Source organism: Leishmania major, chromosome 31 (assembly GCF_000002725.2).
Source record: "Leishmania major strain Friedlin complete genome, chromosome 31".
Classification (NCBI taxonomy): domain Eukaryota; phylum Euglenozoa; class Kinetoplastea; order Trypanosomatida; family Trypanosomatidae; genus Leishmania; species Leishmania major.
This window is the reverse complement of record NC_007272.2, coordinates 1,318,100-1,343,793: the sequence shown is the minus strand read 5'-3', so window position 1 is coordinate 1,343,793 and position 25,694 is coordinate 1,318,100. Positions and strand designations below refer to the sequence as shown.

General features: G+C 59.2%; 6 protein-coding genes and 1 pseudogene across 6 annotated transcripts, besides 1 other annotated feature; all 7 read left to right on the top strand.

Annotated features, from left to right (window-relative positions):
* The first annotated feature begins 1,481 nt into the window (after positions 1 to 1,481).
* LMJF_31_2785 lies at positions 1,482 to 3,617 on the top strand (annotated as a pseudogene).
* Positions 1,482 to 3,617: a sequence feature.
* An 822-nt stretch (positions 3,618 to 4,439) lies between these two features.
* LMJF_31_2780 (hypothetical protein) lies at positions 4,440 to 5,153 on the top strand (the record flags this gene model as incomplete). Its single annotated transcript, XM_001685214.1, has 1 exon — positions 4,440 to 5,153. The coding sequence occupies one exon, from the start codon at positions 4,440 to 4,442 to the stop codon at positions 5,151 to 5,153; it is 714 nt and encodes a 237-aa protein (XP_001685266.1).
* A 5,477-nt stretch (positions 5,154 to 10,630) lies between these two features.
* On the top strand, positions 10,631 to 11,569 carry LMJF_31_2770 (hypothetical protein; the record flags this gene model as incomplete). The annotated part of the gene is made up of 1 exon (XM_001685213.1): positions 10,631 to 11,569. One exon carries the CDS (start codon positions 10,631 to 10,633, stop codon positions 11,567 to 11,569), a length of 939 nt encoding a protein of 312 aa, XP_001685265.1.
* Positions 11,570 to 15,428: 3,859 nt separating this feature from the next.
* On the top strand, positions 15,429 to 19,316 carry LMJF_31_2760 (kinetoplast-associated protein-like protein; the record flags this gene model as incomplete). The annotated part of the gene is made up of 1 exon (XM_001685212.1): positions 15,429 to 19,316. The coding sequence occupies one exon, from the start codon at positions 15,429 to 15,431 to the stop codon at positions 19,314 to 19,316; it is 3,888 nt and encodes a 1,295-aa protein (XP_001685264.1).
* A 1,440-nt stretch (positions 19,317 to 20,756) lies between these two features.
* LMJF_31_2750 (conserved hypothetical protein) lies at positions 20,757 to 22,076 on the top strand (the record flags this gene model as incomplete). The annotated part of the gene is made up of 1 exon (XM_001685211.1): positions 20,757 to 22,076. The coding sequence occupies one exon, from the start codon at positions 20,757 to 20,759 to the stop codon at positions 22,074 to 22,076; it is 1,320 nt and encodes a 439-aa protein (XP_001685263.1).
* A 599-nt stretch (positions 22,077 to 22,675) lies between these two features.
* On the top strand, positions 22,676 to 24,079 carry LMJF_31_2740 (conserved hypothetical protein; the record flags this gene model as incomplete). Its single annotated transcript, XM_001685210.1, has 1 exon — positions 22,676 to 24,079. The coding sequence occupies one exon, from the start codon at positions 22,676 to 22,678 to the stop codon at positions 24,077 to 24,079; it is 1,404 nt and encodes a 467-aa protein (XP_001685262.1).
* A 662-nt stretch (positions 24,080 to 24,741) lies between these two features.
* LMJF_31_2730 (conserved hypothetical protein) lies at positions 24,742 to 25,533 on the top strand (the record flags this gene model as incomplete). The annotated part of the gene is made up of 1 exon (XM_001685209.1): positions 24,742 to 25,533. The coding sequence occupies one exon, from the start codon at positions 24,742 to 24,744 to the stop codon at positions 25,531 to 25,533; it is 792 nt and encodes a 263-aa protein (XP_001685261.1).
* Positions 25,534 to 25,694: the final 161 nt, after the last annotated feature.

The window sequence follows — 25,694 nt, the reverse complement described above, 5'->3', positions numbered from 1 at the left end:
TCTTTGTCGCTCCCAATGTTTCGCTAGTTTCTTTCGTTTACTATTAGTATTATTTTCTTCTTTTTTGGGAGTGGGGGGTGGGCACTTTTGCTGTGCCGCTCCGCGAGATGCCGTGTCTTCGGGGGACTGCTTGTGCACTTGCTCAAGCAACGCACACCCCCGCAGGTGCATGGACTCACACATCCTCATGTTTATGGTGCTGGTCGTCGCCACGTGCTGAGGTGTGTGCGGCGTAAACCGAGGTTTTCTGCCCAAGCTTTTTCTTCGTGGCTGATGGCCAGAGCATGCGCTGATGCAGCAGTGGCTTGTCTGTGTGCGTGAGTCTGCCGACGCCACCTCCTCACCCATTAGAACGGTGCGCAGGACGGGACGTGGGATGGCGAAACACTTGGCCAGAAATAAAGCACGACGAAATGAAATGAAGGCCCATGGGCAGCCGCACGATCCCCCGCCCGCCCGCCGCCGCCGCCGCCCTCGCTCTCACGCAACACGCACGCGCAGACGCGCTCCCTCTGTTTAGGGCCCTTCTCTTCTGTTGTAGTTTTATGGCGCCCCCCCCTCCCCCTTCCCCCTCTCTTGTCGTTCACCTCACCGAGCATTTTCTGCTCGCCGTTGTCGGTGTTGTTGCTCGGTCGTGCGCGTGCTTTCCGCTCGCTCTCGTCTGTGTCGAACACCCATACGAGGAGCAGCGAGGACGGCGTTGACACTGTGTCGTGTCTACCCCCGTCTGTTTGGTGATGTGGGCGACGCGACCAACAACAGCAACCCGCAAGAAAACGTAAAATCAGCGAAGGGAGCGACAAGTGCAATGCGGAGGCGATCATGCCACGCACGGTGGGCAATGAAATAAACAAAGACCGAACTGTGAAAGCAGAAGCAGTGCTTGGGAGAGAAAGAGAGAGAGAGCGAAAACGTGGAGGAGAGTCGGACGTGATCCTTCCATGCATGGTGACACACATACGCGCTGGTGCGATGCACTCGCTCCGATTTCGTTCAAGCGCTACCCCACTTTTGCTCATGAACGTGCCTGGTAGACGCTATGGCGTGGCGTGATTGTGACTGTCTGTGTATGTTTGTGCGTGTGGCAACGACATCCCGCTCTCTCCCTCACGCAAGCGTATTTTTCATATCTTTATCTCCTTCTTGGTTTGTTGTGTTGCGTGCTGTGTGCTGTGTACTGTTCAAATGCAGTCTCGGATATATCAGACTCTCCGCAGGAATCTGCGCACGTGCTTGTGTGTGTGTGTGTGTGTGCATCTCTGTCTCTCGCTCCCTCTCTCTGCAGTCGAGCTCTTAAGCGTAGGAAAAGCCAAGGCCAAATAGGCCGCAGTGGTGCTCCCCACCCCCCACTCCACCCCACTCCTCCACCCCTCGCCACCTTTGCCGGGGATGTGTCTTGGTTTTAGTTCCCCTGTGGTATCTTATTGTGCGCCTCTATACTTCGGATAGGAAAAGCAACATTACGCGAAAGCAGACGACGTCCGACACCGTCTCGTGCTTTTTCCTCTGAGCAAGACATGCTACTGGGTATTGTGTCCACGTGCGCGCTTGCGCGGGTGCTGGTGTGTTGTGCGCAGAAACTGGTGCACATCTCGTTTTTGTGCAGTGCGGCTTTGCGCGTGCACCCCAGCGCCAAGTGCGTCCTGTGCGCTGGCGGTGGCTCTTCGACCGCAGGTGAAGCAGGACAAGCACGACAGTGCGCTTCTGGTGTTCTTCTTCGCCGATTCCGACAAGAGGACGTCCTCGATTGCGGTGCTTCTGCGTCTCGTGCAACTGTGCCTGCGCAGTCGTTGCTTCCGAGGCTGTTTTTCTTTCTTCTCCGCATTCGCTATCTTTTCCTTCTCGCGCTCTCCCTCGAGTTCGCGTTGACCTGGTTGCTGCAGCTAGCTCTAATATGCGCTGCTTCGCCTGCCCCCTTCCCCGTCAACAACACCAAACGTCCTGATCGAAAGAGTTCCATTCCTTGTCCGCCGCCGCCACTGCCACTATGACTTCCTCCTGTGCTTCCTTCGCTAGCAGAAGCATGGCGACCTGCCCTTCCGACGTCAAGGTGTGACCCAAGAGGCCCGTCAGCCCTACCGCTGTTAGCCGTAGCTGCAGCGCTCCACTTCTTGACTACATGAAGGCACACCTGAAGACGCTCGGCATCGCATTCACCTACATCCACGCTCCAGGGAACATGCACGCCAACCTGCCCGCCACGCTCCCTGCATCGAACGGCGCGAGCCAACCCGGTATTGTGATGTCTGGCCGCATGGACATGTTGCCGGTGGATGGACGTAAGTGGGACACGAGCCTATTCGTTGCGGCAGAGAAAGATGGCAAGTTGTACGATCGCCGTATGTGTGACATGAATGGATTCCTTGACGTGTGCACGACTCTGCCATCTGCGTTTACGAACTCGGAGTGTGCGAAGTGGGCGCGCTTTGTCTTTTCATACGGCGAGGGCGTCGGCTGCGTGGACGCGCCGGTCATTATGGTGCAGCTCAAACTTGAGAGCTTCGAGGCGGGTGGCTGTCTCGTCGGTAACGGCGGCTTTCACGCTGAGCGGGTGAGGAGGTTGCAAGGGATTCGGCGTGTGGGACGTGAAGGTACATGGCAACGCGATCCGCTCGGCGATGGGGTTGTTAGACGCGAGCTGCAACTTCACTGCTTCAACCGCGCGAATCATCACCGAAGTCCGTGAGATCGGGCTGGAGCGGCGCAGGCGCAGCCCGCGCGCCTTCCAATATCAGCACCCCTTCTACTCCTTCTCCGTGGGCCTCATCAAGGGCAGCAATACCATGTTTGCGGTGTGCGAACTCGACTTCAGCATGTCACTCAAGCGACAGTGGCAAAGCATGTGGAGAATGCGGTAAAAACGTACATCGACAGCAAAATTCTGCGTGCGGCACGCGAGGAGTGCCCGGGGAAGTGTCTGAAGAGATCAACTCGATGTGGTCCGTGCCAGCCTTCGACTCCCCTGAGGAGACAGCGCCCATCCACGCTGTGCGCCAGACACGCGATAACCACACCGTGGGTGGGCCTGCGAGTGGCGCTGAGTGGCATTGTCCTCCAAGCGCTGGATGTGCCCATCATCATTGTTGCCGCCGGCGGCTACCGTGGCCGCATGGCGAAGGCGTGCACAGAGGTGGTGTTTCTGAAGAAGCGCGAGAAGCTCACGGCGGAGCTGGTGCAGCGTGCTGCGATGGGGAAGGGGATGGCTGCCCCTGTAAACCATCAAGCATTGGTTCTTTTCTTCTGCTTCAGCGCAGTACGGGATGCACAAGAATGGGCTTGTGTGTGTGTGTGTGTGCTCGCACAGTTGCACGGCTCAAGGGCCTGGAAGTGCTTGCCAGTGCGGAGTACCCCATGCTGAACGCCATGAACTCCCGCTAGTTCTCTTGAGTGCCGCAGTCCGCTAGGAGGGTGGCGAAAAGCTTCCAGCCGTCTATCTCGTCTGTGTGTGAGCACCTCTGCGATCGACGGGCGACTTCGCCATGCCTCTCTACCGTTCCTTATCATCATTCCTTCCGTGCTACTGGCGTGCACATGTATGCCGCGTCTGTCACCGTGTAGTGTGGGGCAACAGGCTGCACTGCGAGCGTGACGGCCCTCCTGCCGCTGTCGCTGTGGTTCCTTGGGGGTCCGCATTTTACGGACCGTTTCATTCGTTCTCTTCCACCCGTGTACGCTTTACTTTGCCGTCGGTGGCGCTAACGATGCCGATGGCGTCTCTCCGCCTCCCCTCCCCCCTCTACACACACACACACACACACACACACCTCTCGATGCTAGCTTCTGGCTTTCCCTCCCCTCTCTCCGCGGAGGTGATGCGCTCCTTCCTCTATAAGGCATGAGCGCAGCGAAATCTCTCCAAAGAAGGGGGAGAGGGCACATCGTCCGCACGCCTCGATAGGCTCTGGGGCGCGTGGCGTGGCACTGGTGGTGGTGCGGTGTGCATTGTCATGCAGCTTGTGCCACCTCGGTGGTCGAAGACGCTCACTCTTCTCCTTGTCCCTCAGCAGCGCATTCTCCGTTCCCTTGCCCTCGGCTCCTTCGACGACTATTCGTGTGCAACCCTGCATCGCTGCATCGTTTCGAACTCTTCCTCGTGCTCCACAACCCTCACGCCTTCCACTGCGTAAACACGTACATGAACGCAAACATCGTGTGATGGGCAGAGATAGAGAACATACTTGTTCATCTCTATCGGCCCGCCACCACCATCACTGCCTTGCCACATCGCGCTTCTCCATCTCCGCGCCAGAGAGTTCCTTGTTTGCCCATTTAGTACTTCCCTTTTGTGCGCGTACACATCATCAGTGTCATTCCCCGTCCCGCCCACCCACCATCACCCCACACGGTCCTCATCGCTGCGGCTCCGCCCTCCCCCTCTCCTTTCCTACCTCACGCTGCTCACCACACGCCTCTTTTTCCACCACTACAGTTCCTTCATCATGTTCAGTCAGACCGGAGGGGCAGCCACCGTCGAGGAGATCTCGTGGCAGTACTCGACTGAGCAAGCGATGGCTGCCAAAGAAATGGCAGCGGAGAACCAGGTGCAGGTGGTGCTGCCCGAGAAGGTGGGGGAGTGCCGCCGCTCTCATCAATCGTCGCAGGCGTGTAACGGGTCCCACGAGACGCCGATCACTTCCTACGGTGAGGCGGCGCCGAAGCAGACGGTCTCGCGCGTGTTAGTGCGGATGCCAAATGAGGTGCGCCGCAGGCGAAGCCTCTCTCGCGAGGCCCACCAGAGACATACCCACACGGAGCCGGAGGAGAGCAAGATGCCGAACGCCACCCCTACAACCGTACCCGCGGCTGCCGCTATGTCGACTGCCGAAGATGGTCATGTTAGCCCGGAGAAGCAGTGTCCAGAGCCGGAGCTGCCCGCCAGCGGCTTGGCCATGCAGCCCGCTGGTGAGGAGGCAGTCGATCAGGAGCCGTCGACAGAACCCTCACCCGCGGCCCAAGAGGGTGCGAGATGTGGGAGGCTCAACGATGCGGCCTCCCAGGTGGAGATGGAGTTGACGGGGAGCGGCTCCACTGCTGTCATCGCGGAAACTAACCGGGAAATGGAGGATAATGCGGCGCCTTACGAGAACAGTGATGAGCACCCGATGATCAAGTCCAAGGAGAATGGTAAGCACGGGTGCTGCATGGTAATGTAAGTCACCGTGCCCCTCTCGGACACGCCTCTCCCTTCGCTAGCGTCCCCCTCCCCACTTCCAGAGCTACACGAGCACGTGGAAACGATTCGTGTCACGCATGAGCACAAGCGTTCGGCGCCTCGCCTTTCTCCTCTTCCTCACCGGTACCCCGTCCCCCTTATCGTTTGTTGTGGTGCGCGCGTGCTGTACTACTACCGCATTTCTGCACGTGCCTCTCCTTTCTTCTCGTCTTGTCGGTACGCTTACGGTGTTGTCGGCACCGTCCGCCGCAGGGGCAGGACACCGCAGCGAGAGAGCAGGGACGCGCGCCAACACACAGCCGTACGTCTCCGGTTATTCGCACTCCTCATTCCGTTTCCCTTTGCTTCTCTTCCTCTGCGTAGCGAACCCCCACCCCCACTCCCACCGCACTGCACCCCTCCCCTTTCCCCCTTTCTCACTCTTTCTCTCCCTTCCGTATTCCATTCACCTCCTCCTCCCCTCTTCCTCTAGTTTTACCACCACCACCACCACCACCCACGTTCCCATTCAAGCTCCCGCTCGTTGCTTCGCCGCCGCCCTCCCCCCCCCCCACTCCTTAATGACTCGAATGTGTGTGCTCCTCCATTTTTTTTTCTGCCCTCCCCCCTGTCTAGGGCACGCGTATGTGCGTATGGACGTCGTCGCTGGCTGTGCTGCGCCCTTATCCCCATCCTTTGTGTGTGTGTGTGCGCGCGCACTCCTTTTGCGTGGGGCTCACTGTTGGGTCCATTTATCGGCATCATGGACCAAGTCAGGGGGTGCGGTCCCCCCCCCACGGTCTCCGAACCCCCTGCCTTCCGTAGATTTGCGTTCTTTTATTTGAATGGGGGTGAGCGTGTGGGTAGGGGGCTCGTGTGGCTGTGTGTGTATGACCTTCGCTGTTTTGCTCTCGCGTTTCCGCATCACCGTCGCGTTGGTGCGGCTTCCCTAGCCCCCTTCCTCACCCCCTCACCCTTGCCTCTCTCCTTGGACGAAGTAGTGCGGTCGGCTAGCTGGCGTGTGCGCGCATGCCATGTGCTGTTCGAACAGACTCGATGATGAGGGGAGAAGCGGGTGGGCGTATTCGTTACGGTGCGCCGCAGTGGAGCCGTTTAGCCGCCTTGTGGCGCTGTCATGGACGTCGCACTCCCCTCTCCCCTCTCCCGTCTTCCTGTTTTCGCGCACTGCTGTGAGCCTGCACGGTACGTTTTGGTGGTGTTTGGAGTCTTCTCCCCCTCCTCCTCTCCCTTCCTCGCTTTTGTCCGTCTCGTGGTGTACTGCAGGGGTGCCTGTATCTCTGTGAGCACGTGTGAAGTCGCATCGCCGATATAGTGTGTCTGCGCTCTTCCCTTCTTCTCTTGTCTTCTCTATCTCTGAGGATTGTCTCCTCTTGTAGCCATTGTGTGCGGCCACCTGTGGCTTGTTGAGATGAAGGTGCTGGCCTGGCTCCGAAAAGGGAGCATAGTAGTTTGCTTATGGTTTCTCCTCTGGCGCACGAGGAATGGTGCCGCAGTGGTGGTGCGTCCGTGCGCGTGTGCCTCTCCGTGCACGCAAATCGCATAGGTGTCCTTTATATTTCTGTGCAGACATGGAAGGAAAGGAAACCCGCCTAGTCTGAAACGAATCGAAATTGCATGCGTGAAAGCAAGCACGGATGTAAGCCATGCATCCTCTCGCCTGCTCGAGGAGAATGCGATGCGTGCTCTGGTGGGCAGTGCGCTCCCCCCCCCTCATCGTCGCCTCTCGCAAGAGACCCCTTCGCGCGTGTCCCTGTTGCAACTCTCTTGTCTCTTCCCACGTGCCTACTTGCGTGCACACGTATGCTGAGTGGTCGTGTGCCTGTAATGCAGCCTTCCATCTGTGGTATAACTATGATTTTCGCCTTTGTTGTTTTCCTTTTCCGGATCTGGGACGGCGAATCTTCACGTGCGCAGCTCTGTCTCTGTTCGCTGTATCCCTGTGTCTTCTCTCCCTGACCCCGTGCGTCGGCTCTTGTGGTTGCCACGCTGCGGATCGGCTTCACGACTGTATGCGAGTGTTTCTTTCTACGGTTTGAGTGAAGGGGCGGCGGCGGCTGTAGGATTCACGCGTCACCGTTAGCTGAGAAAGAGGAGAGGTACGCCTAAAAATGAAAACGCACGAGCTCCATCAGAGAGAAAGAGAGAGAGAGGGACGTGGAAGCGTCCTTTCTCGCGGTCAAGGGCTCTTACATCCTCTTATTCTCAGACTGCGGTCGGAGAACACGGCGAAAGGTCAGCTGCGCAATACCGCGGCCATGGCGGGTCCCACGACCCGCCGACGGCGCACTTCCCAAGGTCCTGCTTGTGATGAGCAGCGCGGGCTGCATTAGCTGAACAGAATAGAGGTGATGTGTTTTCGTCGCTGCCCTGCTCAAGCGCTTGAATTCCTTCACGTACACGCACCGGCGCTCTATACACTGCAGTTATCTTCGAATGCTCACTATATATATATACATATATGTGTGTGTGTTTAGGAGGGGGCATGCTCTTATCCACTCGTCGCTCTCACCCTCCCTCTCTTCTCTTTCTCTTCGGCGTGTCCGTCGCCCACGCGCGTCACAATTACCGTCCCCGGTATTGTGTTGTCTTTCTCCGACCGCACTTTTCGTACTCCAAGATGCATGTGCTGTAGTGGGATTGGCGTTCACGGAGGAATCATCATGAGCAGAGAGGTGTGCTGGCATGATGCTCCCGTGTCTCTCCACATCGCCATCGAAGCTGCGCACTCGGCCAGCTCTATCCGTGACGACCAATACAGCACTAGCAGCACTGCGGGCCGGCATCGTCACAGGTTGACCTCGTCGCTATCATTTGATGCCACATCGGCACAGCAAATCCTCTTCTTTGCCGCCGAAGGTGCGTTCGTGCACGCGGCACCGCTCCACATCACCGTTGTAGAGGCCAAGTCGACGCATTCGGGAACATCGAAGGCGGCAACGATCAACATCGTTGCCGGGGCTGTGGATGCTGCCACACAAGAATCTATTATAGCGACAGATGGGCCAGGCGCCGCCGCTAGTTCTGCGCTGCCTCCGACGTTATCTGCGGACACGACGAAGGGTGTGGTTGCCCAAATGACCGTAGCGAAGGCGACAGGGAATGAGGAGGAATGGACAGACGCCGTGGATGAGGAAGCCATTGCTTTCTTCGATGATGAGTAAGTTCGATGACGAAAAATAAGTGAAAAGAAAAGAGCGAAGCTGGAATAAGTTCATGCATGTGTGTGTGTGTGTGTGTGTGTGTGTCTGTGGCTGCTTGATGCAGTTGTATAGTACAATGATCTCTGCAGAAGAGAACCGAAAGAAGCACTCCACCTAATCCCCTCTCCGCCGTCACCAAAACGAAAAGACGCACAAGGGGCAAGAAGCTGCTCACGGCCCGAGCTCTCCTCTTGTGTTCAGCGCAGAGGGGAGTTGTACGATCGACTAGCACGTCCCCCTATTTTTGAAACTCCGAGCCGCCGTCATGGGCAACTGTATCCGGGGAAGACTTTTTTTTTAGCCTCGGCTACCCTCCCCTCTTCCTCCCATTCCAGCTAGCGCGAGACTCTGGGTTTGCACGCAGGTGATTTGAGTCTTGCCTCTTGTGCGCCCGCAACACTTTTCGATTCCCATCAGCTTGTCGATTTGCTCTTATCCTTCACGCCTTTCGTCTCCTCCCGTACTCCTCCGTCCGCCTCTCCCTCATCCGCGCGCGCATGGCTGCCGTGCTCTGCGTACAACGTCTCATGCCGACACACATCGAAGAAATTTTGTTTTCTTTCACTCTCACGTTTCTGTTCTTGTTTCTTAGTGTTGTCGTTACCCCCTTTTTTGTTAGTGTTTCCATCTCGTCTCTCGCTGCTTCCACACGCCCGCTCACTGCGCCCGTGACTCACGCGTCCTTCCTCGTGTGTGTGCGTGTGCGTGTTTCTCTCCGTTCATTTCTTCCCACAGGCGTATGGGGGACTTCTAATTCACTTCTCTCCTCTTCCCTCCACTCACCACCTTGTCCAGGTCCATCATTCAGCCTGTGGCTCCCTTCCCTTCGTGCGCGGCACTGCGTGGCCTCGCTCGCGTTGATCCACGGAGAAACGCTCACCAGACAAACAAACTAGCACAGCGACCTGCTCGCCTTGCTCGCCGTCACGCACGCAACCGTTGCGTAGATCCAGTCACAGTTTTTACGGTCATTTACGCGACGACATACTCCCCCCCCCTCCCACGCACTTAAAATACGGTGTAGGTCGCCACGTCCCCCATCATCTCTAACACAAGGATATATGAGAGAGAGCGACAACAACAGAACACACATACCCACTTGAGCACACACGCTGTTGACACGCACACGCACAACTCCCCTCCCCTCCCCGACTCTTTATTCTGCCGCTTCGTTTTATCTTTGCTCTCCGTCTGCTCTAGTGTCGTCGCTGCCGCTTCATCCACTGCTGCGCCTGTTGCTACGCTCTTGGTGTGGTAGCGGCCCATAGTGGTGTCTGCGACACGGGGGTGTGTGTTTGTTTGTATCTTCTCTCTCTCTCTCCTCTCCATCTTCTTTCACTCCGCTGCTGCTGCTGCTGTCTAGCTCTCTTTCCTTCGTTCCCCTGTGTTCTTTCTCCCCTCTCTCTCTCTCTTGTGCCCGCTTCTTCGTCTGTTTTCGACACGTTCTCTCTCTCTCTCTCTGCGTCTCTCTCTCTGTGTGTGTGTGTGTGCAAGTGCAGGAGCATGCGTCTGTGAGAAGCCCATCGAGAGATCCGTGCCTTTGTTGTTGTTGTGCGTGCTGCATACCTGCTCCCTCGTCAGACGAGGGACAAACGGTCCGGGCAAGAAAACACACACACACCAACACTCACACACTCACACACACCCACAATAAAAAGAAAAGGAGGAGGGAGAGGTGGCCCAGCCGTTCAAGTCGAGCGCGTTGTTGTTCCTCTCGGCGTGTCGGTCGTAACGTACGTGACGTTTTGTAAATCCCTTGTCTCATTTTCGTTTTCGTTTTCTTTTGTTTGTTGTTGTTCGCTTGTACTTGCGCGACACGATCACGCGGAGCCGTCCACCACCATCAAACCTCCGCGTCTTCCCCACCACCACCACCACCCACCCCCCTCCCCATATCTGTCTCTGTCTGTTTCCCCTTCGCCCCTCTCGCACCGCCCATAAAGCTCGTAGCACGATCAGCACCATTCGCCTATACGTAGAGTCGGATCCGCCTGTCTATCTATCGGTTGGCTTGTTTAACTAAACTGCTTTTGCTTCTGCGCGTGTGCTGGCATTGTGGACTGTTTCACGTCGCGAACCAGATCTGCTGAACATCGCTTCTTCCTTTGTAACGTATCTCCGACACGGTTTTGTTTTTTGTTCCTCGTCGCACCTCCGCGCTCCTGCGTGCTGCGAAAGTGCTGCGTAGCGCAACGAGTACACCATCCCCCTCCTCCAAGCGCTTCCCCACCCCCTACCCCACGCAGACTTACCAGCCATGTCACACAACGTTCGCCCCTCGCGGTACGCCGTGTCTCAGTCGAAAGCACGCATCTTTGTCGGCCAGCTGGAGCCCTACGTCACGGAGCAGGACCTCTACCCCGTGTTCAGCTGCTATGGCAAGATCCTGCACCTCAACATTGTCCGCCACTCCACCACCGTGACGCCCAACGAGGAGCGCCGCATTCCAACGGCGTTTGTTTGGTATGAGACAACCACGGAGGCGGATGCAGCCATCGCCGCGTTGCACAATGTGTTCACCTTCTCGTCACCAGACGAGGAGGAGAACAAGGTACGCTACATCCAGGTGAGCTACGCGGACAAGAGCCCCGAGTGCACCCCGTGGGGCCGCTGGCAAAAGACACAGGCGGAGATTATGCGCCGCACGAACCCGTCCGGCACCGGCACCGGAAGCAACATGCCGGGGCAGTACTCCCACATCACGGGCGGCGGCCCGAGTACCTACTCGTCGTCTGCCCTCAACAACGACGGCGGCTTTACTGTGTCTGCGACTGGGCCAGCCATCCGGTCCTCGCAGTCGAGTGGTGACATCTCCTCGATGCGCTACCCGCGCAACCCGGCCCGTGGCCTTCGCAGCATGGCTCCGCACATCGACCACCCCGAAGTGCAGTACTACAGCAGCTACGACAACCTCTACAATCTCGGCAACCGCAACCAGCTCTACAGCATGGGCGGTGCCGCGAACAGCATGATGGGCTACACCAAGCACCGCGGCATGCCACCGCACGAGAGCACCAGCAGCGGCGACCTCGGCCGTGGCTCGACGTCGTCCTTCTGGAACATGAGCGAGGAAGTGAAGAAGAACACCGCTGCGAACCCGAACCGGTTCCGCCACACGGCCCGCTACACCGCCCCGGAGCCCGACGAGGACCTCATCATGGCTGCACCCACCTTTACAGTGACGAGTGGACCGTAAAGGAGCAACGCGTAGTAAGGTAGTAGAGGTCGGTGCAGAATCGAGCTCGGCAAGAGTGTGATGAGGTCTCTCGCCGATAATGCGGTGACATCCTGCACCCGCCCCTTTCTGTTCTGCCCTCTTCCTTTCCTTCGTGGATGTGCCCAGTGAATCTCCTGTCGGCTGACCATCTCTCTCTCGCTCGCTCGCTGCCTTTTGTGTGCGCGCGCGTGCGTGTATGCGAGACGAGCTCACCGCGCTGCTCACTTTGCACGACGTAGAAGGGGCCGTTGTATGGGGTGGTGGGAGTCTGGGGAGAGCGGGGGGCGACATTGTGGGGGCACTCCGGTGCATCATCACGGCATCCCTTGTCTGCTCATGTCTCTCTTCTTTCCTTTTTCTTTCTCCCCTCTTGCGTTCTCGAACCTACGCGCTATTAGACGTGTACCTCATCGTTGCTTTGTTTGGTCTTCTGTGGGGGAAAGAGAGCGGCCCTTGGCGACTTCGTTACTCACCCACTCACAAAACGCGTCCCCAGTGCACGCCGATGTGCATGCAACTGCGTATAGGGCACCGTGCGCTCCAGTGAGGCTGTGTATGTGTACGTGTATTGTGTACTTGCATATGTCAATCACTCCTTTCCTTTTTTGTTCTTGTTTTTGTACGCTCCTCTGGTGTCCCACCCTTCCTCTCGTGTTGCGGTTGGTGATGTGCTCAGACAACAATGATTTAATACATTAGGGCAACCAAGAACCACACACACACAAAGAGGGAAAGGGACAAGGGAGGTGCCTGGTGTTTGGTGCTCCTTCCACACCTCTCCCCCCCCCTCCCCTCGGTGCTGTCGGTGTGTCTGCTACCCCAACCCCTGTCCCGCCTCTGTTCTTGGTCTCTTTTCTCACATCCATCGCCGCACCTGTTTTCTCGTGGTGCAAGGATGGCTGGACACGTGCGTGCTCGTCTGCACACAGTGACGGGACTTGCGTCTCACCATGGCTACTGTAGCCGACGCCTGCACCGGCACGGACGTGTGCGAGACCACCACCACCACCACCACCACCACTGCCACTGCCACTGCCACCGCCCACCCAAGAAAAAGATTTGTAAGTTTTGTTTTCTCACGCCTTTCGGCGCTCCTCTCTCTCTCTCTCTTTTTCGTTTTCGTTATATGGAAGTTAGTGACCCTTTAGTTGTCGCATGGGATGGCGGCTGTGATTTGACCAACGTGCTCATGGTGGATGTGCCTGTCTGTGTGCCTGTCTGTGTGTGTGTGTGTGTGTGTGTGTGGTCGTGTGGGTGTGATGCGTCTTCTCTGCATGTGGGGTGCCGGCGACATCCTGGGGAGAGAGGAGACAAGCACGTAGCCACGCAATAGACTTTCGGTGCCCCGTTTGCTACTACAGGCAACGTTCGAAAGCATGGGGCAGCCACACCACACCACACTGGTGGTGGTCTGCTCATGCTCACTTTACGCGCGTGTATTATGTGAGCGCCTGTGAAGGAGTGCGTGGATGTGCTTAAGCCCTGCGCGCAGATCTGTCATAACTGGAAACACTAACATGAAAAGCAACGAAAACGCAATAACACACGCGCGAACGAGAGCGAGAGAGGGCATTGGAGATGGACATCCTCGATACGCCTATTTTTTTATTATGTCATTTGTGCTGGTGCGTGAGGAGAACGGCAGCGGCTCGCAGTGCGGCGCTACCCTCGATAGTGCGCGCCTTGGTGGCTTCGGTGCGTGGGCATGTGAGACGATGGATGTCGCGAGGGCACAAGGGCTCATCATGGTGGGACCGAGCACTCTCTCCACCGTGCCTCCCCCCACCCTTCGCCATGCACTGGAACTCTCTGCGTCTCTTTCTGGCAGCACAAGATGAGAAAACTACGCAAGGGTAGACGCCAGATGAGCCATCTGTGCGCGCGGCGTCTCTCTCTCTCTCCATTATCCAACGGCTGATGCGTTTCGACTGAAGAGCTAAGCAGTGCACGCCAAGCCCTGCGTCGACATCCCCGCCATCCGCCTCGACCTCCTAGCCTTTCCCCCTGCTCCCACCCACCCACCCCTTGCCTCTTTCTCTCCTTCTTTTGGGTTTGTTGGTGCAATCGCAGTCCACCGCCACCACCACATGGGTGTCTTTCATGGACGACACGGGTCTACTCCTGTCGTGCACCACCACCACCACCACCACCACCACACACACTTTTCTATTTCGACCGTCTCCCAGCGATACGTTACCTCTGTGAAGCTTGTAAGCGGAACCCCAAGGGCCATGCGCTCTCGCCCAGACGGTCGCGTGTAGAGTCGAGGGAGAAGAACTTCTTAGCCGCGCTCAGCATACCTTCAGCCGCTGTTATTGGCTGCCATGATTGCCCAATCGTACCGCTGCGCGATCACGTCCTCGCACGCGTCTGGCAAATCGAGAGCTTTGCTACTTCAGCTCACCTTTTCTGCTTTCTCGTGACTCTTCTCAATCGGCGAGGCCTCGCTCAACTACGTGACTTTGCCGCTTGCGCCCCTTCGCTGTCCCAGAGGAGCCACACACGCCGAAAATGCAGGAGGGTAACAGCGGGAAATAATCGGCCTTGATCGGTATTGTTCCTTCGTTTCACCACTAGTATTTGCTGTCGCTCTGCCCCCCCCCCCATCTCCCTGTGTGAGGCTTGCCGCCATCACTGCCCCTGCTCGTTGGAGCGCCGTCAGTTCTGCTTCCCCTCTCCGTTCTCGCTCCCTTTACAACTCTGTCTTTCACAAGGCAACCATTCCCTTTTTCTGTCCTGGTGCATCCGTGCGTTTACCGGAATCTTTCCCGGTGCGTCTGTGTGTCGCTGTCAGGGGCGTCGCCGTCTGGACTCTCTCTCCTCTTCCTCGCGCTGAGGTCCATCTTGTCTTTGCAAGCACCGACGCATGCCTGTGTGTGTGCGTGTGCCCGGGCGCGTGTGATCGGCCCCCAGAGATGAAGAGCAACGGCAAACAGAAAGAAAAACAGAGCAGCACATCATTCGTGAGTCAGCAGATCGCGCTGAGGATTGGTGAGCTGTTCATGTTTAGCGACGGCGGCACAGTGGCGACGCGTGCGGTGCACGGGCCAGGCCAAGGTGCCTTCTGCCGGTGCGCAGGCACGCGTGTGTGTGTGTGTGTGTGTCTTGGTGACTTTGGTGGCGATGATGTTCTCTTTCTTTGCCTACTTGCTTTCTGCTTCGCGCCAGGCCTCCACCGCGGATGTTGCCGGTGAGAGGCCAACCACGGACGCCCCGACGGAGCGCCCCTGTCGCCCACCACAAACCCCCTCCGCCTGCACTTCCCTCTCCTTCTCTTTCCCTTTCTCTCCCTGTCCTCCTTTCGCGACTCAACGGCATCACACACACGTGCACACAACGTCCCTTGTGAAGGAACACCGGTGAGGAGAACAAAACATACACAGCGCAGAGGAGACGGTAACGGCATACAATCTGAGCTCTGTTACAGGAACCTTCCCCGTGCATCTGCCGCTATCCTTCCTGCACGCAAGCAGCCCTTGACTCTGGTGTCTGTGTGTGTGTGTGTGTGTGTGTGTCTCCCTCTCCTCTCGCCATCTGCATAGACCCCTTCACAGGTTGCACCGCGGGTACGTCTGTACGTGTGGGTGCCGCCGCCTAGCATATACCCCCTCTCCTCCTACCCCATAGACATCGAGGCCAGTCACCCCCATCCCATACAGAAGCACTTCCTGTCCTTTTATGATCGCAGTGGTTCGACTCCTCGCCGACTGCACGCACACGACGCGATCACCAACACCACACGCCACAAGTCGCCACTGCGCCTCCGCACGTCTTGATACAAACACACACGCGCGTTTCACTTCATTTTTCACCTGTTCATCTTCATTCCATAGACGTGATGGCACCGCGCCGATCTTGCGCCAAGCGCCTTAACCTCCCCGGTGCGGCTCGGCGCCTTGCAGCACAGCCCTCCGCGGCTCCTCATGTTACGGTGGCCTCGCCAGTGGCTCCGTCGCCCGCTGCGACCGCGCCTGCAGCGAAACCGCCAAGATCGGTGGAGCCCCCTGTCGCCGCATGCGTGCAGCCGGCGACCACCTCCCTGGAGCCCGCAGCGACCGTCGCGCGAGTGCCAGTTGTCGAGGAAACCCCGGCCGCACCAGCACCGAATTTCACATCTGCCGAGACCGTCCGTACAAGAGAGCACGCAGCCGAGGTGCAGTGTCCTCCTGACGTGACGCCGGCTTCTGTTACCGCAACCGCCTCTGCGGTGCCCGCCGGTGAAGCGATGCCACCAGCTACTCCAGTATTAGCAGCACCATCGGTGCATTCACCACGAACAGCCATCAGTGCACATCGTGGAAGACTGCGTGCTAAGCGACGCGCAGCTGCGGCGCTCGCGCGCAAAGCCAAGCATCATAGAAACACCATTTCTGCACCGCAGCAGGCGATCAGTCCCTCCACGTCGTCTCAGCCGCCGGCTCCTGCAGCGGCTCCAGAGACGGTGCCTGTTGCAACAGTGGAGGCTCCAGCAGCTGAGGCCGCAGTTGAGCCAACCCCGGATGCAGCAGCGCCAAAAATTGCACAAGCGGGCTCCGCGGCGTCAAAACTAAAAGGGCCAGCAGCTGCTACGGTGGTGTCGTCCCCTCCAGCATCACCACCGATTTCCGCTCCCCACCGCTCCGCGATCAGCCGCATTCCAAAGAAGCGGAAGTTCTTCGCAGAGCTTGATGATAATGTGGCCCTCCCAGCAGCAGAGGCAACACCACCACCTGCCTCCTCAGAAAGGCATCTACAGGCCTCAGACACTGCGGTGGATGCGCCGTCGGTGACCGCGGTTCCGTCCGCCGTGCCGCCTGCGACGCCGACAGCAGCAGGGGAAGAAGTCACCAAGAAGACTTCCGCAGTTGCGGATGCGCTGCACGCTCCTGCTGCTGCGCGTCGCATGGTGACTCGCCGCACTTCCAAACTGCATGCAAACGGGGCAGCGGCGAAGCTCCAGCGCAGCCGTAGCAACCTTGTCTCCGCCCAGGCTACCCTCGAAGCAGCGCCGGCAGTAATCGCACCAGTGACCGGAAGAGCACCTGCCTTCAGTGCAGCCACGCTCACCATGCCCGAGAAGCCCGCGGCACCAACTGCACCCACCGTGGCAGCGCCTTCTGTGGAGCCTCCACAGCGTTCTGCTTCCTCGACGCCTCAATCCACGGCCCCACACGTGACCTCCGCTGCTGCGGTCGCCCCATCGGGTCGTGCCACCATCAGCCGCATCTCGAAGAAAAGGAAGCACTTCTTCGAGGAGGTGGATGAGCCCCCAGCAAGTGATGCAGCCCCGTCAGTACAGGGGACCTCCACCGTGCCTGCGGTGGCGCATGCTGCAGCGACTCTGAACAGCACTGGCGCCGCAGCTACGATAACGGCAGCGGAGCCCGCGGCGCCGACGGTAGAGGCCGTGGTAGCCCCCCCCGCGGCAGCGGTAGCCGTTGCAGACGTGCGTGCAACGAAAGCGACGGCCACGCGGGCGACAGCAAGGCGTCGAAACATGAAGCGGGGAAGGCTCCCGCCGCAGGCTGCGGTGGCAGAGGCACCGTCGGCTGCAGAGGCGCTTGCCTCTGAGGCCACTGCACCGACACCTGTGACCCCAGCTGTCGAAGCGACGTCAGCGCCCGTGCCGGAGGCTGTTCAGGCTGCCGAAGTCGAAGCCCCTGCAGAGTTGGTTGGAGAGGCGGTCACGACGGCAGACGCAGCTCCACCAGTGGAGGCGGCCACTCCTCCCGCTGCGCAGCGCAAGCCGCGTACTGCAAAGAAGAAGGTGAAGCGCCTAACGGCGGCGGCGATTCGGCGGCGCGAGCTGGCGGCGTACAATCGCATACCAAAGCGCTTCCGCCCCCCAGAGGTGCCACGATCGGTGTTGTCTACGCCGGCGGCAGAGCCGCAGAGCACGCCTGCACCGACAGATACCCCAGCGGCTACCGCCATTGTGGAGGCAGCGGAAGTGAACGGGACACCGCAGCCAGCGGCGGTGAGCGCAACGCAGGCGAAGTCGATGGAGGCCACAGCGGAGATGCGCGCAGAGGGACAGACACCGGCTGCGGTCGAGGCTATCGTGGAGACACCTGCAGTCGAGTTGGCTCAGCCTCCACCAGGTGCATCTACCGCCTCGGCAGCTGCAGCGGTGAAGCCAGAGGTGCCTCTCACCGAGACAACGAAGAGTGCAGCCCCCTTCGCAGCCCCGGCAGAGGAGCAGTGTCTGATGGGTCAGGCGCGTGTAGCGACCAAGAGCATGAAGGTTCGCATTGCACAGTCGATAAAGAAGCGCTTCTTCACTGCGCTCGAGGATGTGCCGGCTGCCAACCCGACCGAGGCGGCGGCCACTGAGACGACCGCCGCTGCCGTGGAGGCGATCGAGTCTTCGCCTCAAGTGGCAGGCGACAGTACCACAGTGGATGCCGAGCTGACTGCCGCTGCAGAGGAAGCTGTGGCGCCAAAAAGCACTCGCAACGCAGAAAGCAAGGCTGCCCCTGCCACATCAGCAGTGGAAGAGGCGTCCACCGAGGCGCCGCAGCCGATGGCGGATCATCAGCCCACCGAAACCACCTCGGCTGAGAAGCCCCCCTTCAAGGCTGTCAATGCACTGTGTACCGCGGGAGGAGCACTTGCCTCAGAGTCGGTCGCGGGGCACACGGACGCCCCTGCGCTCGCCCAGAGGAAGGTGGTGCGCGTCACCAACGTGCGGGAGATGCTGAAGGCGATTCGCAAGGCGAAGCGGGCCGGCAAGCGGGGTTGCTCAAAGAAGCGTCTTTCCCACGGGCCACTGTCGCAGCACCTCGCCACTGAAGTCACGGGCGCAGTAGATAAAGTCGTGAATGCGGAAGCGTCGTCCACGGCTGCAGAGGCGAATCTACCTGCGGAGGTAAGCGACTCAAGAATCCATGCACCACTACCGGAAGAAGCGGAGGCAGTGACGTCTGTGGAGAAGACGGAAACCCCCTCAGCGACTGAGCAGCAGACGGTGGTGCAGGCACAAACGGCAGAGGCTGAGGCGGAGACGTACGTTGCGTCGACGACGACGATGGCGACACCCGAGGTGACGGAGGCGCGCTCGACAGAGACTGTGGACAAGGAAGCATTGCAGCCGCCAGAGGCGCTGCAGCACGCGGAGATCCTACTGGCACCGGCACAAGCGGCTGTCGCGGCCCCCGTGAAGGACTTCCTGCCACGCGCCTTCTCTTCCCCGTCGCCTGCGAGGCGCCAGGCAGCGAAGCAGAAGATCAAGAAGCACGCGAAACTGGCGGCAGCGCGTCTAAACAAGCGCCAGACTTACACCGTGTCGGCCGCAGCGCCCCTGGCAGCAGTGCACGCCCCTGCTGAAACTATCGACGCCCCGTTGGTAGAGGCGGTACATGCTGCTGCAGAGCCGCCCGTGCCGCCTGCAGAAGAGGCGTCCGCCGCAACTCTTGTGCGCCGTTCCGCACTGGTGCTGCCCAGCGGCAACGTGGTGGTGGAGTCGTTCACGGACAGTGAGATGGTGTTGCGTCGCACGGCCCTCGACGACAGCTGGGATGTCGGGCTGCGGTTTGACTGGCAGGAGCGCACGCTAGCCATCTCGTCATTCCCAACATTTGAGGAGACGGACAAGCGGTCGGCTCACCCGTTTGTGCATCGGTTCAAGTCGAAGCCGCGGTGGCTGCTGAAGGAGGTGAACGAGACGAACGCGGCGCACATGAAGAAGGCACTGGACTCCATGAGTCGGAGCTTGACAGCACGTTTTGTCTTCCGGCATTTGAGGTAAGAGACGGAGGCGAAAGCAGGGATTCCTGTGTGCGCGCACCTTGGTTTCTCCGACCCCTTCCCCATTCTCGGTGTCGCGGCTCTCCACGTCATCCATCAATGCGACATGCTAGGGAGCAATGCTTGGGGGGGGGGTTGGCGTACCCTTGTGGATGTTAAGCTGCCGTCTTTGCGCTGATATGGGATACATGGCTTATTGTGGCGCTGTGTTGTTCCCTTGCCGTTGGTATTCATACGCTCTCCCTCCCTCTCTTCCTCTGCGGTTTGATGTTTCTTTTTATTTGCGGTGACGCGCAAAACGGCCTCATAGACGCTCGGCTTCGGCAACAGCAGCAACAGACGAAAAAAATGAGTGCGAGCTGAGACGCTACGCGGGTGATGGCGAACTCGCTCTTCCTAAGGATAACGCGTGCGGGGAGAAAAGTGTGTGTGATGTCAGTAAGTACCGCCACTCTCGTGTGGCTATGTGCATGTGAATGTGGAGAGAGAGAGCAGCGAGCCGTGTTGGTTTTTCTCGACCGCTGTCCACGCCACCCCTTTCCATCTCCTTATCCTCCGCTCTGGCCCCCCTCCCCTCTTTCCCTTTCAGCCATAGATTCGCGACAGACGGATCGCCCAGGAGTTACACCGGCGTATGTGCGTATGCCGGAGTAACTGTGTCGCCGTCTGATTACTTCCTCTCTCTCCCTCTCTCTGGCTCTTGACCCCCCCCCTCCTCTCCTCTCCTCTCCTTTGCTGTGGTGGTGGTAGTAGTAATTATCACTGCGTGCTTGGTGTGCACGGGTGCTGTTGCTGCGGCTGTTTGATGTGTGTAGGGGGGAATTGGTGACGGAATGTCTTTGGTATTCTGGCGGACCCTCCTGTCTCTCTGTTTCTGTAGTGGGTGCGCAAAACTGACTCGTGGTTGAGGGCGCGTGAGTTGCGTGTGCGTGTGTGTGTGTGTCGAGTGGGGCAGCAGTGACTATGTGGTAAACCTACTTTCCGGCGCTGCTGCTGCTACTGTGCATCAACATCTTCTGTCGTACTTCCGCCCACCCATCCTCCGGGACTGGTGGGCGTCAAACTCTCAGTGTGGATGGCCACCGCATCGTCTGGACGTTCCCATCGCGCGATTATACACTTCCTCTCCAGTAGTCTTTCCGCTCTCCTCCCCCCCCCTCTCTCTCTCTGATGCGCACGCAGCTCCATCGTGTCTGAGAGCCTTTCTCGCGGCCACACTCCGCACGACGGCCTACACACGCACCATCACCGCCAACACGTACCCCGCATACGCTAACAAGCGGGCTAACATGGATTAGGCCGCTGCCGATAGACTGCACTTGCACACTCCCTCCTTTACTTATATCCATGCGAGATACGCGCATACACAGCACCGCCTCTAGACATCTTTTCTTATATTCTTGTTAGATCAGTCCACCCTCCCCCCAGCTATCTTTCCGTCATGTCTGCTCATCCGTATTCGGCGCTGCGGTCCACCACGCCGCCGCTGTACTACCGCAGGCCCGAGGGCACGGCGCCCTCCTACTACACAGTTCCAGCGAGGGAAGTGGAGGAACTGCGCATCCCCTCCTCCTCCTCTCACCCTGCTGCTGCGATGACCGCCGGAGCACCCACCACCGTAGCCGGTGAGTACCCGCGGCCCAGCGCGAGTCTGCATCCTTCAGTGGACTGCAGTTCTCTCAATCGTGTTCCTACGGCGACGGCAGCGGCGCCGCCGCCACCATCTCCGCGGCTCTCTGGCTACGTCATGCCTTCAGTGGTGAACCCCTACTCTCAAGGAGCCTCGCAGCAGCCAGCGATGGCACACGTCTCAGAGCCTGTCAACCCCGCCTCCTACCTTCAGCAGGCCAACGCGATGGGCAGGTGGAGCTACCAGCAGCCGCCATTGCAGCAGCCGCAGTACCCTACACTTGACCCTGTTGCCACTCGCGTAGCCGCCATAGACGCCGAGGAAGCGGCCATGGCTGCGGAGGAGATGACGATGCGAGCCAAGCTAGCGGAGCTGCAGGTGGCCCGAAAGCAGCAAGAGGAAGAGCAGCTCTATCTCAGCCATGGGTGGGCGCAGATGCTCGAGAAAGAGGAGCGCTACTACACGGAGCCTGTGATCGACTTGAGGCCGGACATCATGGCGAGGGAGCAGCAGTGCGCCATGCTGCACAACCACCTCCAACAAGTGGAAGCGCAGGCCCAGCACGCGCAGTCGCAGCTGCAGGGCACTGAGTATATCCTGCGCGATGCGGAGAGCTTCGAGCAGGAGCGAAGGCGCGTGCAAGACGCCTTTCAGGAGGTGGAGCGGCGCAGGCGCGAGTGCGTTGCTCGGGCGGAGCGCTACTTCGACGTAGAGGCGAAGCGGGTCGTGGAGGGCAACAAGGTGATCCGCAAGCTTGACAGCCAGCTGCGCGAGATGACGCAACGCGGCCCGCTGGCACAGCTACAGGATGGCAACCGCCATCCCTCCACCGGTCGTAGATCCGCGTCTCGCGCGGTCACCTTTGCGCCTGACAAGAGCATCGTCCTCGACTCGGGACGCGAAGAGTCCGCCTCCTCTGCAGAGCCGGTCACTATAGACAACGAGAGTGGCAGCATGACAAACAGCTACACCAGCGCGCACAGCACAGCTCCCCGATACGAGGGGCACTCGACGTACGCGTTTTGTGGATTGCCAGATGAGGACATTGGTGGCACGAGCGTCGCCTTCTCCCTCAACGATACCAGGGACTCGCTGATGAAGCGGCGCAAGGTGGAGATCGCCTCCGTGTAGTGTGGCGCGCGTTGTCTGTCGCGGCTACTTTTTGTTTCGTTCTCTATCGCTTGTGCTCCTGTGTGTGCTCCCTCCGTCATAGACCACCTCTATTTCCATTTGCCGCCCCCGCCCCCTCGCTGCGTGTGCGCGTGTGCGTGCATGTGGGGCGGATGGTGCTCCTCTTGCTTTCCTGTTAGATCTTTGGCTTGTGTATGAGTGTGCGTGTATGCGGGCATTTTCTCTCTACCTTGCCCGCCCGCGCTCTCCTACGCCTCCTCCCCACCTCACCCCCCTTGCTCCCCACTGATGCATGTTTGTGTCTGTACGGATGTGTGACTCTGCGGACAGCGGATGCCTCGATGCGCTGGACGATTCATTAGTCAATGAGTGAGAACACCATGCTGCAGTACACGGAAAAGGCACACCGCGGCCGCCACTGCGCTCACTGCTACTTTTCTTCAGTGAACCCTTGCGTTACGTCATGTTGCCGAGCTGTAGCAATTCAGTGCAGGCGTACGACGCGATGCGAAGGTGGCGGAGTGCATCAGCCCCGTCTACCCTGTCTCTCACCACCAAGCTTGCCTGCAGCCTGGCTCCTGCCCTTCCAGTGAGTCTTGATGTCGCCTTTCTTTGTCGACTCTTCATCCAACGCCTCCGATCTCCTTCGCAACACCGCCACCACCGCTGCCCCTTTACGCCAACCACCGCAGGTACACCCAGGCACCGTTCGTGTTCTACACACACGCGCACTTTGGTTGCTACTCAGCCACTCCTTCCTTTCGACCAAACACGTGCACACGATGCGGCAGCTGAAGCGCCTGGACGTTTTCCCAAAGTTCGACCGCAAGTTCGAGCAGGATGCGCGGCACCGCACCGTGTCGGGCGGCGTCCTCTCTGTCGTGGCCATTGTCATCATTATCTGGCTCCTCGTTGGCGAAGTCCGCTACTTCCTCTCAGTCGAAGAGCACCAAGAGATGTTTGTCGACACCAAGGTTGGAGGTGACATGCAAGTCACCGTCAACATCACCTTCAACCACGTGCCGTGCGACCTCATCACCCTGGACGCCGTGGACATCTTTGGCGTATTTGCGAACGACGTAGAGGGCAACACAGTGAAGCAGCGCATCGACGCGGCGACGGGGCAGGTGATCAGTGCCGCACGTGCTATGGTGGATGAGAAGAAGGTGATGACCAAGGCGATCGACGCAGACGGGGCGGAGAAGGAAAACTGCCCCAGCTGCTACGGCGCTGAGCGCAACCCAGGAGATTGCTGTCACACCTGCGAGGATGTCCGGCAGGCGTACGCGCGGAGAGGGTGGAAGCTGGACATCGATGAAATCAGCGTGGAGCAGTGCGCCGAAGATCGCATCAATATGGCCGCCGCTGCTTCTGGAAAGGAGGGGTGCAACCTGTACGCGACCTTCGCGGCCTCGCGCGCCACTGGCAGCCTGCAGTTCATTCCCGGTCGCATCTACGAGACCCTTGGTCGGCGGATGCACGATCTCATGGGTAGCACCACCCGCAAGCTGGACCTCAGCCACACCGTGCACACCCTCGAGTTCGGCGACCCCTTCCCAGGTCAGCAGAATCCGCTGGACGGCACCGCGCAAGGGTCTGCCCTCAGCGGAGATGCGAAGGATGCGATGAACGGCCGCTTCAGCTACTTCGTGAAGCTCGTCCCGACCACATACCAGCGCTACTCCCTCATCACAGGCCTGCAAGATGTGGTGGAGTCGAATCAGTACTCGGCCACGCACCACTTCACCCCGAGTGAGGCGGCGAAGGCGGCGTCGCAGGCGCCAAAGAAGCAAGAGATCGTTCCTGGCGTGTTCATGACGTATGACCTCTCTCCTGTGCGCATTTTAGTCCAGGAGAGGCATCCGTACCCCTCCCTGGCCCACTTTGTGCTTCAGCTGTGCGCCGTGTGTGGCGGAGTGCTGACTGTGGCCGGCCTAGTGGACTCCCTGTGCTTCCACAGCGCCCGCAAGATCCGCAAGATGTGTACCGGGAAGCTCTTGTAGTCGATTGGCGAAGCGAAGAGAAGGAAACGCATCGATGACAATGTGAACGGGCAGTCGATGCGCCCCCTCACAGCCTGCAGCAGAAAAAGGGGGAGGCGAAGGTGGGTGGGTGAAATAGAGCCGCATTGTTCGCGTGACGGCTGGTCTGCTGTGCCTAGCCACCACCACCACCACCCTTTCTCTCCTCACCCGCGTACTTTCAGCAGAGACGCCCAGTGGCTGATGTTGTCACTTTTTCTTTGAGGAGAGGCGATTCATGGGCCGCTGTTTAGGTGCCCGATGCTCACATCCCCTTCCGCCTCACTCTGTGTCGACGGAGAGGGCAAGGAATGTTCTCTCCTCTCTGAAACCTATCTGACTCTCTCTCTCTCTCTCCTGTCTCCTCGTCCTCTGTGGTCTTGCCTTTCCCGGTTGCTCTCGGGGCTTTCGTACCCCTTGTGAACACCCGTACAAGATTGTATCGACGCGCACGCAAGAAGCCGTGCATCGTACGGGCGTGTGTGCGTGTGTGTGTGCATCCAGCGGCACAGCACCAAACAACCTTGAAGTCGTGTCTCGCTCAGCGTTTCTAGACGAATCGACATCCCCCCCCCTCAAAACCCATTTTCCCACCGCACGTGGTCGTACCCTCTTATGTGCCCCCCCCTCTTCCTTGCTCTGATATGCTCCTCTTTTGCCAAGCTGCGGTTGGCGGTGTGCTGGCACCCGTGGGCAATGTGGTTCTCCCTCTCCTGCTGCTGTTGCTGCATTCCAGCTCGATCATCGTCACGGCTGCAACGTACGGGTCGAAGATAGAGGCCGGGGAGACGGAGTGCTATACCGAAGTCTTGGAGGCGGGCGGCACTCTGGGCTTTACCTTCCGCGTCACCGACGGCGGCGCCTTCGACGTCAATGCCGTGATGAAGGTGCGCTTCACGCCGCCGGTGGACAGGACCATGGATCTGAGCCGCTTCCACTACAACGCCCACTTTGCCGGGCTGCGGGACCGACAGCGCGAGACAGTGCTGAACACGTGGCAGCGCGCCACCGACGGCAGTTACAGCTACACGGCGCCGCCCATCCTCAAGACCCGCCACGGGCTGCCAGAGGAGGTGTCCGTATGCTTCGACAACAGCTTCTCCACCCTGTCGCCCAAGTGGGTGCGGTTCAATATCATGAAGCGCGACGTGCTGGAGGTGGATCCAGACGCGGTGAATAAGGTGGAGAGCGCAATGGAGGAGGAGCTGCACCGCTACGGCACCATCCTCTTCGGCCTTGCGCAGGACGCGAACGCGCTGCAGCTTGTCGGTGAGTCGGACCGCGTGAAGTTGAACTCCCTGGCAAAGATCATGGGGGCAGGACTGGTGCTCAACGCCCTCGTGCTCCTGACCATGGCCGCCTACCAGTACGTGTCGCTCTCGCGCTTTCTCGCTTGCCAGGTCCGGCGTGGCAAGTTCAGCATCTCCACAACGTAGCGTTTGCCGAGGCAGCGCGGCGCCCTCCTGTCCTCTCCGGCGTGTGCGGGAATGTGTATAATCGTTGTCTGTGCTGGTGATGTCGGCCTTGTTTTCTCCCCTCCCTATTCCATCTCCCTCCTCCTCGATGTGCACTGCTGCCCCCCCCCCACCACCACCAC